The sequence below is a fragment of the Ambystoma mexicanum genome, chromosome 11, assembly GCF_040938575.1.
Source record: "Ambystoma mexicanum isolate Mex_15411 chromosome 11, UKY_AmexF1_1, whole genome shotgun sequence".
NCBI lineage: Eukaryota > Metazoa > Chordata > Amphibia > Caudata > Ambystomatidae > Ambystoma > Ambystoma mexicanum.
This window is the reverse complement of record NC_090934.1, coordinates 595,450,509-595,466,201: the sequence shown is the minus strand read 5'-3', so window position 1 is coordinate 595,466,201 and position 15,693 is coordinate 595,450,509. Positions and strand designations below refer to the sequence as shown.

General features: G+C 43.5%; 1 protein-coding gene across 1 annotated transcript in view; it reads left to right on the top strand.

Moving 5' to 3' along the window:
- The window catches only part of LOC138503604 (L-lactate dehydrogenase B chain-like), a 595,281-nt gene that overhangs the window by 529,639 nt on the left and 49,949 nt on the right, over positions 1-15,693 (top strand). Inside the window, exon 9 of the mRNA XM_069623460.1 lies at positions 8,793-8,916. Within this exon, the coding sequence (XP_069479561.1) occupies positions 8,793-8,916 (124 nt within the window). The remainder of the gene's footprint in view (positions 1-8,792; positions 8,917-15,693) is intronic.

Genomic DNA, 15,693 nt, shown 5'->3' with positions numbered 1-15,693 from the left:
TCAATTCTGCAATAGATTCTCGTACGGAAAGTGCAAGCCAGCGCCACTCTTGCATATCCTTTAGACAGGACTTTGCTTCATTAATAACCTCAATCCCTTCATTTCGTACAGGTGGGATTTCAGATGTTCTAGTCTCAGAGGTTCCATTGTACATCTTTTTTGTCTGTGGAGGCTTATGATTGAATGTATTATTGTAGGGTATAATATCAAAGCCCCTCCTCTGTAGCGAGCCCACCTCCTTCAAGAGAAGTGCTCTAATCAGGGGAGATTTGATGATCAGCCGTACATAATCATATCTCAGATTATGGATGAAGTCCACAAGTTGTATATCCGCCGATGTTATCAGGCAAAGTTCAGGGATTTCATTAAATAAATTCAATACATATGGTCTATTCAAGAAACTAGGACCGCCTTCCTCAAGTACATAATACATAATTAAACTATGCTCATCTGGAAAAGCCGGTGGCCTTAAATACCCAAGTGGCGGATCATTCTGCAGACTATGTCGCGTTGGCACGTGACCATTGTTAACGATGGGCATTCTGCATGGAGGTTCAAATAGGCCATCCGTCATATAAGTAGTGTCTACAAAGTCCCTTGACGATGTGTTTTCGTTGGGTTCAATCAGAGCATAACCATTACAACTTGTGACAAATTTCTTTTTTAGGATATTATCAACCATAGTTCCCAGAGTATGTTCTGAGACCCCGTCAAGGCCATGACCTGTTCCATTTGTAACTGCTTCTGTTTCTGACTTACAGGTCTGCCCACGTTCTTCATTTATAGGTCGAGAGTCTACATTTCGGGACCCGCATGATGATTGATCCAAGGTGTCAGTCAGATTATCATCATGCAGGATTTTTTTAGTAACTTCCGGCAAGGCAGCCATGTTTTCACTCAGCTTCTGTTTTTTTAAGATGTTTTCGACCAAGCAACAGACATCTTGCTCTGTAAGACCCTTCTGGGTCTGCACACGTTCTTCATTTATGGGTCGAGAATCTACATTCAAAGACACGCCTGCTGGTTGAACCAAGGTTTCACTCAATTTATCTTCATGCAGGATATTTTTAGTAACTTTCAACAAAACAACCATGTTTTCACTCAGTCTCTGTTTATTTAAAATGTTTTCAAACATACTGCAAACAGCTTGCTCTGTAAGACCATTCAGAGGGGTCACACATCCAACCACCTTAGATTCATTCACCGTGACATGCTCAACCCTACGAATATGAGTACCAGTTCTGGCTTGAATATTCAGGATTTCACTAACTACAGGACCAGAGTCATCGTATGACTGCAAATCGTCAACACAAACCACATTATCATTCATCAGGTGAGGGGGTACACAAGGTGACATGAGACCAGTTGAGGACGGTGTATTGGGGCGTGACTGCATTTCTGGATTTTTAAAGATATTAAAGATGTCGGCCACGCCTCTTTCCATACGCCTAAGATTATTATCAATCCTGTCAGTCGCCTGTTTATGTTTTAGAGCATCTGATAGTCTATTGGCTCCCTCAGTATAATCTTTCTCAGATTTGTTTCCTATTTCAGCTGTTCCTTCATGTGATATATAAAGCAAGCAGCTCGTAGGTCTATATTTCTCATAAACTTACGCGAACTGTTGTTTAAACCCTTGGGCTGAGAAACATTTTTTTGCTTTTTTGCTTTTTTCGCTTGTTTTTTAGATATTTTTGTTAACACAGGCTCATTCAACATATTTCGTACCTTCTCACTATCTTCCTTACCATCTGATAGTGTAATTACATTGGACTGTTGTACATATACTTCTTCCTGGCCCAGAATTGTGTTATCAGAAATAAGTATAGGTGCGCTTCTAACATCCTGGCCCAGGATTGTGTTGTCAGAAATAAGTATAGATACACTTCTAGCCTCTTGAGTACTTGCTGTTAGGACACCACCACAAATGTTTTGATGTACCAAATCCAAATTTAGTGTTTTTTTATTGCATTCTTCCTCCCACTCATTCATTATAGTAGAGCACAGTTCTGGTAAGGCTCTTAATGCCAGTACAATTTCATTCAGCAGTCTAGACTGCTTCTTGAGCTCGATAAACATGAGCCCATTCACACTAGTATGTTAATTTTCTATATTTACTTTAACATTATTAGAACATTGATTGACCTCACCCTCTGTTATGGTTGGTTATGTGAGTGGTTCCCATTAAGGATTGATCCGCTGTACTAAAAATAGGGGGCGTATTATCAAAGAACAAGCTTGAATTTAGGTCACATGGTAACATATTATCAGGAACCAAGGTACTATCCACTTCGTACAGGCTTTGAGAGGAAACAGGAAAAACAGTATTACACATATCTGAAGCAATACCACAGACATTTGTACACGGCTGTGCACCTTCAATTAAATCATCATCTGTGTCCGACGCACCAGGCAATGCTGTTGCTATGGCCAATGCCATACTTGCACGACGTGTCAGGATTTTAGGAACAAACGTAGCTTTCTGAATTATTTTCCCTCTGTAAACAGACATTAAGGCTAACGAAAGGGACGTGAGCCCAACAGGATTTTCACTACGTTCTTCGTTTGTGCCTTTATGCAGATGTATTTAACACTAACACCAGAGGAGTCTTATACAGCTTGACTCAGTATCTGCCCAAGCTGTAATTAACCACCCAGCTTGACGAGTGCATATATGTGCGGATAGCTAGACACAGCAAGTATGCAGTACACAACACAACCTGTGAGCATGACTTAACGCATGTATCGATAAGCAGACTTCACAACTCTATGCCTTAGACTTAATCTTACCTCAGACTTCTAAGTGTGGAGATGCGTCAACAAACCTAAGAATCTTGGACTCAGCGCATACGGGCAGAGAAAGGGCAAAACAAAAAGAAAGCCTCTCAAGCCACTGTGCCACAGCTGACGCAGCTGAACAGCAGAACAGCTACTTCCGAGCTACTTCTCGGAGCGCGCGCGCAGGAGCGTGCGGCCGGCCTGTTTTTTTAACACTGAGTAAAGGGGGCGTGGCTTCAGTTCACTAAAAAGAAGTAAAGTATAAAATTAAAGACTATAATTCTCATTAACCAAGAATAAATAATTTAGAGTGTCCACAAATATTCCTTTACATTGTTGAGAGTGATTAGGGGCGGGGTAGGCATCGTAGGAGGTCCTCTCCTCACATAGCTCGTAGCATGTAGCCCAGAGTCTCCTGGCAGAACGCAGAAAAGCTACTTCTGAGCTACTTCTCGGAGCGTGCTTGCAGGAGCGCGCGGCCGGCCTGTTTTATTAACGCGGAGTAAAGGGGGCGTGGCTTCAGTTCAATTGTTGAGAGTGATTAGGGGCGGGATAGGCGTCATAGGAGGTCCTCCCCTCGCGTAGCTCGTAGCTTGTAGCCCGGAGTCTCCTGGCAGAACGCAGAACAGCTACTTCCGAGCTACTTCTCGGAGCGCGCGCTAATAATTTTGTTATTCTGTAATTTGCTTCTCAGACGAACTATTATCCTTGATTATCTGACCCTTTCAGAAGCTTCCCCACTCTTACATTCTTACTCCTTTCCTCCAAACATATGGATTGTTGTTCCCAGGAATGGGCAGGGCAGAGCAGGCACGCTGGCTAACTCTATCATTAGGATAAATTCACTTAAATTGCCCATTCCACATCTGCCATGCAATGGAGAAGTCCACTGACCGAAGAAAGTGCAGGTCATCATGAAGTCACACAACGGAAAGTGTAACCTGGTCAATAGCTAAGTACCAGGGAGAGCGGCAGAACCTCCTCAGGGAAATTAACTCCTGCAATGTTCTTGGCAGAGTATATACTGGCTTTATGCTCTGGCAGAAGCGGGATTATACAATTACTGCTTCGTTTTTCGTGCCCCTCCGAAAATGTCGACTTTATTTTTTTACTTCGTCCCCCTTTACACCCCATATATATGTAGGGGATGGGTATAGTATTTAATGCATGTAGGGGCGATGTGGGGGGTCGCGCCCCGCATATATATGGGTGAAATGGGTGTCAAAATAAAACAAAGTTGAAATGTTTGCAGGGCACAGTAAAAACAGTGCAGTAATCACATAGATCCGCAGAGGCCTAGCCCTAGCATGACCTATCATGCAGGTACAATGGAAGAAGAAGCAGCAGAGCCCAGGAACTCAAACAAAAGACACTTTTATTTAGGGGTCTCGTACGTGATTGGACTAAGTAATAAAGATGGGGGATGCAAACCAATGTAGCTTGCTGGGGTCTCTACCTCCCAAGTTGCCCTCTTTCCTTGTAATGCTCGAGGAGTGATCTCTTTATTATCTCTCTCTCTTTCTCTCTCCCTTCCTCTCTCTCTCTACTCTCTCTCTCTCTCACTCTCCCTCTGTCCCATGAGAGAGTTGTGGTCTCTCACAAGATGAGGGCTTTCCAGGGGTCCAGCATCATGCCAGAAAATGGTCACCAAATGGAAAATTCTAAAAACCGACCCAAAAGTGGTAGTCCCAGTTGTAGGGTTGCCTGCATCCTTTTAGTGTGCACAGTGTGCCTTCTATCTTGTTTCTTCACTCTGCACAGTCTCATTTCTTTGATACCTCACTCTCTGCCGACTCTCACTCTTAGTCTATCCTCTCCCCTTTGATCTCTCTTTTTGTCAGGCTCCTCTCTTACTCTGTCCTTTTCCCTCTGGTATCATCACTCTTTGTCAAGCTCCTCTTTCTGTCCAATCTCCTACCAACTCTTTACCTCTTCCCTCTGTTATCTTTCCCTGCCATTACCCTCAATTCTTTCCACCTCATCCTCCTTCTGATATGCGTATGCACCAGTCTACCTGCTATTCCCAACCTCCTCCTTATATTCTCCACCACCAACCTTCTCTCGATTCCCACTTGGTGTTCACCACCTCCAATGTCCTCTCTTTTGCCAACCATCTCCTTGTGATGTTCTCCTCCTCTGGTCTTCTCTCTATTCTCAACATCCTCCTCTTTGTATGCTATGCATCCTCTTGTATGCTTTGTATGCTCTGCTTCCAGTCTCTTCTCCATTGCCAAATTCCTTCTTGTGATATTCGCCAGCTGCAATCTGTCCTCTACCCCCATCTCTTGGTAGGATCTGCCACCTTTCTTCTCTATCCATCCAGTCCCTAATTGCTGCACCATCTCCATCGTCATCTCCCCACAAACCCTCCATCCAATTATTTCTTCCCTTCTGGTCTTCCAAACTCTTTTTTCCACTTTCGTCTTCATCTGTGTTCCCACAGACTCTCCTTCCACTTGCTTCTCTCTCTCTGGTCTCACAAACTCTCTGCTTCCTTCTCGCACCCTCTGGTCCACAAGCTCTTCTCCAGTCTCCTCTGTGTACTTGCCAATATTGTGTTGCCTTCTCTCTCTAGTGGCACTCCCTCCTCCAGGTTTCCATAGCCTTTAATGTGGAATGCCCTCGGATTGGGTGGGCTCTCTGGGATCACCTAGGCCTGAGTGACTGGGAGGGGCTGGAATAACCCTTCAAGAGGCCTTGTGGCCGTCCTGGATTTTATGCCGACTTTGTGGACACCCTGGTGGTACTTTCCCCTTCTTGTAAGTGTTGTGCAGCAAGGGTGTATGGTGTTCACGACCCATGAGGGATCCTTGGATTAAGCTGGACTTGCAAACTGGGGAAGGATTGTTGAACCGAGCAGGGGTCATGGGCATTTGTTGTGAACCTGCCTGCAAACTTGGTAGTTTTGGTTTGGCCACCAAACTGTGTATCAGTGTTCCCTCTGGTTGATTTCGCGTGTGGCCAAAGGGAGCAAAGGAATTGCCCAACAACAGACACTGTTTTGTGCATCTGCTGTATTTGGGGCGTCTGCTGCAGCTGCTGTACCGACCTCCATGGACACTTGTGCCAATGTTCTCTGAGCAGAGAGTTGATTTCTTCACCCATCCCCCTCAATTGATGCCTCTAGTGCTGTGGCCACTGAAGACCTTACCTTTGCATAAATGGGGTTTTCATTGGAAAAATCTTGAAATGCTTAAGGCAGCCGAAAACAATCGAATAGTCTTGGTATGGGATCAAGTGGACCTGGTTTTGCCATTGTTGCATAGAGAACGACATCAGCCTACTGAAAAGCAATGTAATGAAAGAAAAGATAATTGCCTTTCTTTCATTACAGACCTGGAGAGGTCACGTACAACATCAGAATCCTGTAGGACCTACATTTCATCCCTTCAGTCTCATCTTAATGTGAAGTCTAATATTATCATTCTAAGTAACCCAGTGGTTACAAGACACTTTGAGTGTTTCCCTCAGTTGCATACTCCTCGCCCTATTTTGGACTTAAATGTGGTACTTTCTACACTAACGCATAAAACATGTGAATCCTAGGCTTTGGCAAATCTGAAATGTGTATAATGCAAAACAGCTTTTCTGGTAATTGTCACTTCAGGCTGGAGGACAGGAGAATTACAGGTCCTTTGGTCTGAGAAGCCCTTCTTAGCATCTTATCCTTTAAAAAGAATAAGGTGGTTCTCCATACTCATCCTTCCTTCCAGATGAAAATGGTTTCCGATTTTTAAGTTATGCAGACAATATGCCTCATGATATGTTTTTCAAACCAGGACTCAGAGTTGGAAAACGATTCTGCAGAATCGGAATGTGAGCAGATCTCTCAAATTTTACCTGGCCAATACCAAGAAGATTTCAACTTGTACAAATCTCTTTCTGACCAACTGGAAATGTCCCCTAGCTCTAAGGCATTCAAAGCCTAATGTGTGTGGTAGGTGGTCTCTTACAGTTTGGATGCTTATAAACTCACGAACATTCCCTGGCCCAAGATGTTGCATACTTATTTGCTAGGAGACAATTTTGCATCAGTGGCTTTTCAAAAACACATTCCCTCAGAAACGTCTGCATGGATTTTCCCCATTGCCTTCTTTAAGCGCTACGCTATGGACTCAAGTTTCAGAGTGGATTTTGGGCAGGCCACTCTGAGTAATATTTTTGGTTATTATTGAAAGATTTCCTGTCACTCTAGTCTTTCTCCTCCCATAGGTTGGAGGTGCTCGGAAATCTCTATGGAGGAAAGGGAGAAGGACATAGTAGTAAGGAAAAAGCTATGTAGTGACGACTGTACTCCGAGTCCATAGTCCAAATTGCTCCATGTGTTCCTCCATCTGTTCCCGTTTAAAATGTACCCAACATAGGTACATTGATAACATCACTAATGGATGGGGCCAGTATCATGCATGAGAGTGGTCCTGCGCGTGGACGACGTGTCTGTGCATGTTACCCGGCACTGTTTGTAACATTAATACTCGTGTGTAACATACTTTGATCCTGCTCCCTTCCTGAAGAAGACATTCCATAATATTAAGCAAAGTGGAGTATGGACGACTAGGTGCACAGTATTCACTACGGTGAGTAAAGTTTTATTTTTCTCACAGCTTTCTTCTGTTGTCGTAGGCCTATGATTTTCCTACAATTATTTTGCATTTTGAAGGGAGCAATGTGGCTAAGTATTTGTGTACATTATAGCATTGCTATGGTTGTTGACCAAACAGGTAATGTCTTTGCAAAGGAGCTATCGTAGCAGGAATCCCTAACGGAATAATCACAATAACATCATGTATCTATATAGCGCTTCGTGCTCGATTCCTCCCCCCTCTAGGCACTGATGTAACCATAGGTGTTATTATTACCCACTGCAATAGCATTTAATGTATCAGCCTCAGAAACAGGAAGTGCTGCCAGGATTCAAACTTTAAAAGTACATGGGCTCCATGTATGCGACAAGCGATTAACTTACTGAGCTATCTTCCTATCTACAGGGGCCTATAGGAGAGGATTGAGCTTTATACAAATGCAATGAGATTCCTTCTACTCTGCAGGGCATAGATTCTCAGGGTTATAAGAGACTGAGAGGTTAAACATGCCTCCTCAATGTGGCATTTTCACACAATTAACCATTTTCCATATCACAGCCCCAAGGATGTTGTGTTGCAGCACATTGGGTGCCAGAAGAAATGAGTGCAAAACAAAAGAGGTGATGGCTGGAGGGTGTAGAATTAATCTTAACCTCTGGCATCGCTCTGGGCAACCCTCCAGACCATCGTTCTTCACCTGCCAAGCCATTATAAAAGGGGAAAGACCATATGCAAATCAGGCTTGGTCCCACCCCCAAAGGGGTAGTCCAGCCCGAACTGCTAGGTCACATCCCTTCTGCCCGAGACCACAAGCATCCCCAGACATGTTTCAGCCTTGTTGGGCGTCATCAGTGAGGAATAGCTTGGGTCTATAGGCCCAGCAGGCATGGGACCCACGACTGGGCATACCCGTCCCACTCGGGGTGACAATAGCAAAGCAAAAGAGGTGATGGCTGGAGGGTTTAGAATTAATCTTAACTTCTGGCATCGCTCTGGGCAACCCTCCAGACCATTGTTCTTCACCTGTCAAGCCATTACAGAAGAAATGAGTGCACCAGAAAGGGGGACGAATGGAGCCAAGAAATAGGCTACCATATATTTCATCTGACCCGGAAGTAAAGCTGCTTTAATAACTGCTAAAAAAGGTTTACACTACAAGGTGAACGTAGATAGGTTTTATGCTGAGAGACCACTTTACTGCTGGATTCTGTCTCGCCTTTGGCCTTTACCGCTTTTTTCTTCCATGGAGTCTCTCTACCTGATCCATTGAGTGATCCACTATTCACGAAATTGTTAAGAAACCAAACCATTATAATGTGGATGAAGACTAGATTCTACGTGGGAATCTTGTGATCTTTTTAATGCCATGTTTAGCCTGGTGGAGGCCTGGGAATGCATTTCTCACACTGTGCACAATTTTCCCCGGAATAGCGCCGTGGAGGCAAGGAAGATGAAGGAGAATGCACCTTGGGCCCTTGGGATCAGCGTGGCTAATCTTGCTCAAGCAGTCCTCAAGAACCTTCGAACCATACACACCGTATCCACTTTTGTCAAGGTCAGTTTAATTGAAAATGGAAGGAATCCATCTTGCACTATGTTGTGTTTACAGTATTAAAGCCTGAAACGTTTCTAACTATTAAGTGAGATAACCAATTGTTTCCAATTGTGCAAAAACATTTTAAAGCTAGGTAAGGATGCATTAAAATGTTGATTGCAATCAGAAAGATTTAGCAATTTCCATAGTATCACCTATTACAAGACATTTGTAAAGTGCTCCTCTAATGTTGGTAAGGCCTCCTAGTGCTGAGAAGTGCCTCGATGTACAGCACTGCAGGGTTCTAGGTTTCCATTTGACGTCAGCCTCTTCAAGGCATAACGAATAACAGCGCATTCAATACATTTCAGAGATTCACAGCGGTACTTTGATAACATTTGATTGAATTGTTGCTTGACGGTACATCTGTGTCAAAGTCTATCCGTTACCAGTATTGCTTCAGATTACGATGTGCAGAGCGGTGTGTGATTGCGAGGTTGGAAGTCCAAAACTGCACCTCTAGCGAGCTGCGCCTGTACTTTTCACTTTTTCCTGAAAGATACCTTAACTTACTAAGTTTGAACAGTGGTACGGCATCGGGCACTTGGGTACCTGCGATTAGTAATTTGTCTCCCGTTGAAATCGATGGGAGCTAGTGTCTGGCTTTGGATTTGCTGAGCTGGATACTGGCCTTGCGGCGCTATTCACAATATGAAGTATAGGCACAACATGCCAGGTGCAGTGATTTTCAGATGCTATTCCAGATTAATGCAAAATGCAGGGGAACCTCGTATCAGCGCCTTGGTGTAAAGCGCTCTATAAATCAATCAATCAATCAATCAATTGTAAATCTAGCTTTTCTGGACACAAGCCAACACTAACCGCTTAGAGCCCCTACAAGTTTAGAAGCTGGTGGTGGCTGGGCATGCATGGTCTCCGGTGATGCACCTGCTGTCGTGGTGTAGATGAAGAAAATCTACAAACAAGCTGGTGTGTGGTCGAGACACTGGTGAAGGTGATGAGTCAGAGAAACATTGTACTGCTGGAGGTTATGAGGAGAAGCCAAAACCGTGTGTGTGGTTACCTCAAAATGCAGCCTGGCTGTTACAATTCAGGTAGAGCAGGGCTTTTGGAGCCCTGGCAGTTTTTAAAAAAAGTTATTCAGTTGCACTTAAGGTCCTCTGCACCTTACCCAACGGCACTAAAGACAACATTGTAAACAATGTGAACATTGGCCTTCAGTCTTTGACCAAAGCTGCTGCTGCTTCCGCAGCTCATTTGCCTGGCTGTTGGCACCCAAATGTACCAAGATGCCACATATAGGTAGAAGAAATGCAGCTTTGTTCTTCAGTCTTCAAGTTACTTCATTTGCAGTTACAGGCCACATGACATTGGGAGTACTGTTGCTACTAAAGGGGGGTGAGGGGAAAGAACATCTCACTGCCAATCCAGCCAAGTGCCACTTAGCCTTAATCGTTCGTTAAATACCTAGGATTCTATATCATCAATGGACAAGTCTTGCCCCAACAGGTCAAAGTTGAGAGTAGCAAGATAAATCACAGAAATAGATGTACGCCCCTTCCTTGGCCTGGTGGGCTCCTATAGAAGGATCATTCTAGACCTTTCGTAAAAAGTTGAACCCTTAACACACAAGCTGGTCCAGAGTCACCTTAACGTCATCTGATAAGATCCACGGGCCCAGGAATCCTTTGACAGCTGCAAGAATGCTCTTTGTAAAAGCCCTTAACTAGCAATGCCTGATTTCCGCAAAGATTTTATCTTGAAGACAGACCCTTATTCCTTTAGTCAGGGACAGGAGAGAGACGAAAAACCTATAATGTTAAAAAGCCAGAAGCTCTTCCTCCGTAAAAGACAGTATTCATCATCACACTGGATTGTCTAGCTATAGGATAGGCCGTGTTTAGTTTAAGGTACTCTTTAACAGGTCGACAATTCAAACTTTTTACTGATCACACCCTCTTAGGTGGATCTTGGCCCTACACACTTACTCATTTTGGGTTGAGCATAGAGCTGGGGCCAAACAAGCAAATTTAGATTCTTATCTGGGGATCTCGATGTGCTAGGGGATGAGGAGGACCTAAAAGAAAGTATGGAAGTATGCCAGATCGGTAAACTGACCTTGTAAAGGGGGGAATAGAGTTCCCTCTCAGCCTAGTGTGGGAGGCCTACCAAGCTGGAAAATCAGCCATTCCTAGCCCAGAAGGGTAAGGTAGCAGTTGGGAGGGACCCAGTCCATATCTCCTCCCCAAGGGCCTGGATGTTTCTTGCGAGTATCATCTGGTTCACCCCATAACTCTTTGCTAGCATGTTGGCCAGTTTCTTTCACTTTCTGTTAGACCCATTAAAGAGGCAGCTGAAGTCTGCGCAGACCGCCCGCAAGACATCGACCCACCGCACCTCATGCCACAGAATTCCAGTCTCCCAATCCCCAGGAACAAGAAGAGAGAGAGGAAGTGAACCAGGTTACCGAGAGCCTGTGCAACCGCCAGGGATGCCACACCCTGCTCCCCAAGATTAGCATGCGTGGTGCACTACCAACCACACCAGCACTAACAGGGACAATACATTTTGGACTTAACGCAGAGTGACTTTTACACCAAAAGCAGGACGATCACTTAACTGCTGGGAATTTCACCACAAGGTAGCCCTCTAACACAACCTAGGACACTCTGCACTGCAGGCAACCAGTAATACAACACGGCAGCCCCGAACAGAAGAAATGGGCTAGACCTAGCCCCCTATTTGTAACCTTTGATGGGCGGGGAAGACAAGATTAGATTGGTTGGAGCCAGCCGTCAAATGAGAGAAGGAGGGGGATGATAAGAAGAGGGACAGGAAACAGGACGTTGTGGGTTGTTTATGTGAGGTTAGATGAGGAGAAGGTAGCAGACCAAGAGACCAGTAGGAGGCAGAATGGTGGACCAGAGTGTGGAGGCATTTAGAAGAAAAGGTGAGGTATTGGTTGGTGAGAGTCAGTGATAGTGTGTGATGAATTTGCATGTATGCTAGGTGCATGAGTGTGATAAAATAGACTATAGAGTGAATGGTAAATTCTTGGAGAGTAAAAGGAGGGTGACTAAGTAGTAGTGTGGAGGGGGAGTAGTAGTGTGGATGAGGGAGTAATAGTTGAAGCAGGGAGTAGTACTATAGAGAGATCGAGTAGGGGGGAGTAAGATCAGAGGGTGGGGGCAGAAGGTAGGAGAGAAAGAGACACTGGAGTGACAGATGGAAAAGTACCCAGAGAGAAGGAGGGGAGGAGTGGAAGGAGGAGAGTAATGACAGGGGAGTGAGCGACAGGAAAAGAACATCAGGGCATGAGAAGAACAGGTCAGAGTGGGGCTTCAGAGTCTGTAAGGCACAACCTACAATCCCTTTAGCACTAACACAATTGTTTGCATAGGCCCAGCCTAGGAGGTCCTGGAGGGAGCTTAGATAGATAAGGCTATTGCCTTTAGGACCTAATCCACCAACAGTTAGAAGACAGATAGTAGGGGTCAGCTAATGTAAGGCAACCATCCATGTACGGGCTAATGTAAGTCACTCATCCCTTGTAACCTTGTACTGACTATTGTAACCCTGCACCAACTTCACCCCTGTAACTAAGACACTTCCTTAAAACAGCGCCCCGATGCCCCCGGGCTGATAGGCGCTTGTCAAATGTAAAAATAAATAAATAAATAAAATAAACAAGCTATGCCTACTAACCGAGGGAATAAGGACACCTGGGCTAGGGAGGAACATGCTACAACTACATTAGAGAAAGAGGGGCGGCCCTCGTGCCCTGCATAACAATTCAGTACAACTCTGTGAACCAACTCTAGGCGCTGGAGTGTTCTTTAGGGCATATGTGATCTGTGACACACAAAGAAAAGGTTCAGACTTAATTCATGAATCTACATATAGACCCTATTTTCCATATTTATGGATCCACTTTTGAAAACACATGACTACTGACCACAATATTTCAATAATACAGCTTTTTATTACAAACATTATTTAAAAAATTGACACAATTAAAAACATCAACATACATTGTGGCGGGTCAGAAGGAGGACATGAACTCTTAGATGACATGATGCACAGTATTTTATTAAAGTAACAGAAGTAGAGGACTTCCAGGAGCCAGGTACGTTCTCCAAATAAAGTATTTATTTTCATAAAGATTTTCATAAAGAATGAAGCCCTCCTGCTGTAGCAGGTTTTCAGCCCCAGAAGGTTGGTTCACACGTGTATACAGTGTAATAGAACATTGTGAAGATTCTAAATCTCCAAGGCGATTACAAAACAAGTTTATTATGATTTGTCACAGGCATGGCAACAACAGAAAGATGCAACCTTAAACCAATCATTAGAACACAACATGTTTATCTGTACAGTTGACACAAAAGTCATAACATGTTTATTTGTCCGAGTTACCAAACTGTTTATGCCCATATATGGATCACAGTATGTTTATGTGCAGCAGTTATGAATATACATTTTATATGTTACACCATACAGCAAGCAATCCCCATATAAGGCAAATACATATATTTCATTTAAATAGCTAAATACATTTGATGACAGGATATAACACATCTCTGTCCCTCTATATAAACCATTTAGGTTGAGTGGATATTCTGCTTTTATTCCAAGTCCTTCCATCACTTAATATGACCACATTATGAAACACATGATATACCTTAATTGGGCCAGAGAATGTACTTTCTCTTTCAAGTACACTTACCGTTCTGCAAACCCAGACTTGGTCACCATTTTCAACTCCTGACAATCTTGTGCTACATTTTTTATTGTACCATTTTTTGACACCTCAGATTTCTTTTGAACCTTTTTTCCAACTCCAACTCATTCCACTCCATGAATCTCATCCTTCCCAACCGAGGGAGTGGGGGCAGGCGTGAGTGACTGCTTTTCTTCTCAAAATTTCAAATGGGGTTAATCACATAGTGGCATGTGGCGTCAATCTATATGGTAAAGCAAGTTTATCTGGTTCCATGTGTTATTACCGCATTTTAAAACCAAACACAAAAAAGATTGTCTTGTTACAGCCGTTTTTGTGGCAGCTTTAAAATGTGTCAATATCACTTTCTGTGCCCCCCAAAGCACCTCCCTCGCCCCTGACAAGGGGACCCCCACCCTCTCCTGCAGGTCGTATTCTTAATCGGGGGGTTTAACCCCCCTGAGTCCCTCTTTTCCCCACCCACTGCCCCTTCCCAGCACAAAACACACTCACACACAGACATGCACATACCTTACACTCCCGAGATGGCTCTTCTGGGTCCTGGTGAGCCTCTCAGCCCCTATGCGAACTCGTGTACATAGCCGGGGCTGACATTATGATTTAGAAAGACCGCTATTTGCGGTTACAGAGGTCTTTCTAAATCGATCTTTTTTTGTTTTGTTTTTTTTAAAAGGTCTTTTGACCTAGAACGGTTTCTCTATATCATGCTGCTCCCAATCTCTTCCTCCCTGAATAGACATGTGAATGCTTTGCATTAGCGTCCTGTTGAACCTCTCCACTATGCCATTGGGTGAGAGGTGGAATAGTGATGATTTATGATGTTCAATTCCCATGTTCTCCAAGAATATTTTCATCAGATTTAATGTGAATTGAACAACATTGTCTGTGATAATAGTTTTAGGGATGCCCTCTCTCTGGAATATATCATCCATAAATGTGGTTACTGCTTTAGAGCCTACCTCAATACATGATCTTACCCATACCCATTTGACCATCACTATCACATATTTCTTTCTTCCCTCTCGGATGTTAAGGGACCTAATACATCCAATGCTATATATTCCCAAGGGAACTTAGGTAGTTCTATAGGTTTCAAAGGTTGTATAAAGCAGCATGTATTGCAAATCCTTATCACTTTTTCAACCTCCATGTCAAACTTCGTCACCAATAATCAGTATGGAGCACACCTTTGGTTCTAGACATACCCATGTGACTTTCATGTGTTATTTCAATGAGTTTCTTCCTGATACCCCATGGAGTAGTGATTCTACCAGCTATTAACACGTGTGTACCCTCAACGTTTAATTCATCTTTTATTTTGTGGAATGCTCCTAAACCTTTGTTTGGAGTCCAATCCACCCATTCATTTACAACACATTCTTTCACCTTTTGGAGTTCTAGATCATTATTCATACAATGTACCCATTCATCTCGTGTTACACACGCGATACATACCCACAATACCTCTTGTGCTGGTTCTTTTGGGTCTGCGTCACAGTTGTTCCCTGAAAACCTTGAAAGATAATCTGCCATTACATTTTCTTTACCCGATATGTGATTAATCACAAAATCATGACCTTGGATTCACGTTACCCAGTTCATTATTCTTCTCGATATACCATCCAAGCCTTTGGACATTAATATGGAAACCAGCTTTGTGTGATCAGTCACAATGGTGAATGTTCTCCCCCATAAAAAGGTCCTGAATTTCTTTATGGCCCATATTACAGATACAGCCTCTTTTTCAATTACAGAATATCTTTGTTCCACCTCTTTTAAAGCCTTAGAAGAAAAAGCTATAATCGTGTAACCATGTTTTGAAGTTTGCATGAGTACAGCTCTTAAACCAGTATTGCTAGCACCAGTCATGATGTAGGTATCTTTGTTGATGTCAAAGGATGATCATTTGGGGGCATTCACAATAGCCTGATTTATTTCATTACATTTGTTGTCACATGCTAAGTTCCAATCAAAATTCTGACCCTTTTTGCACAGACCCCTAATATTAAAACACTTATCTGAGAAATGTCTTATAC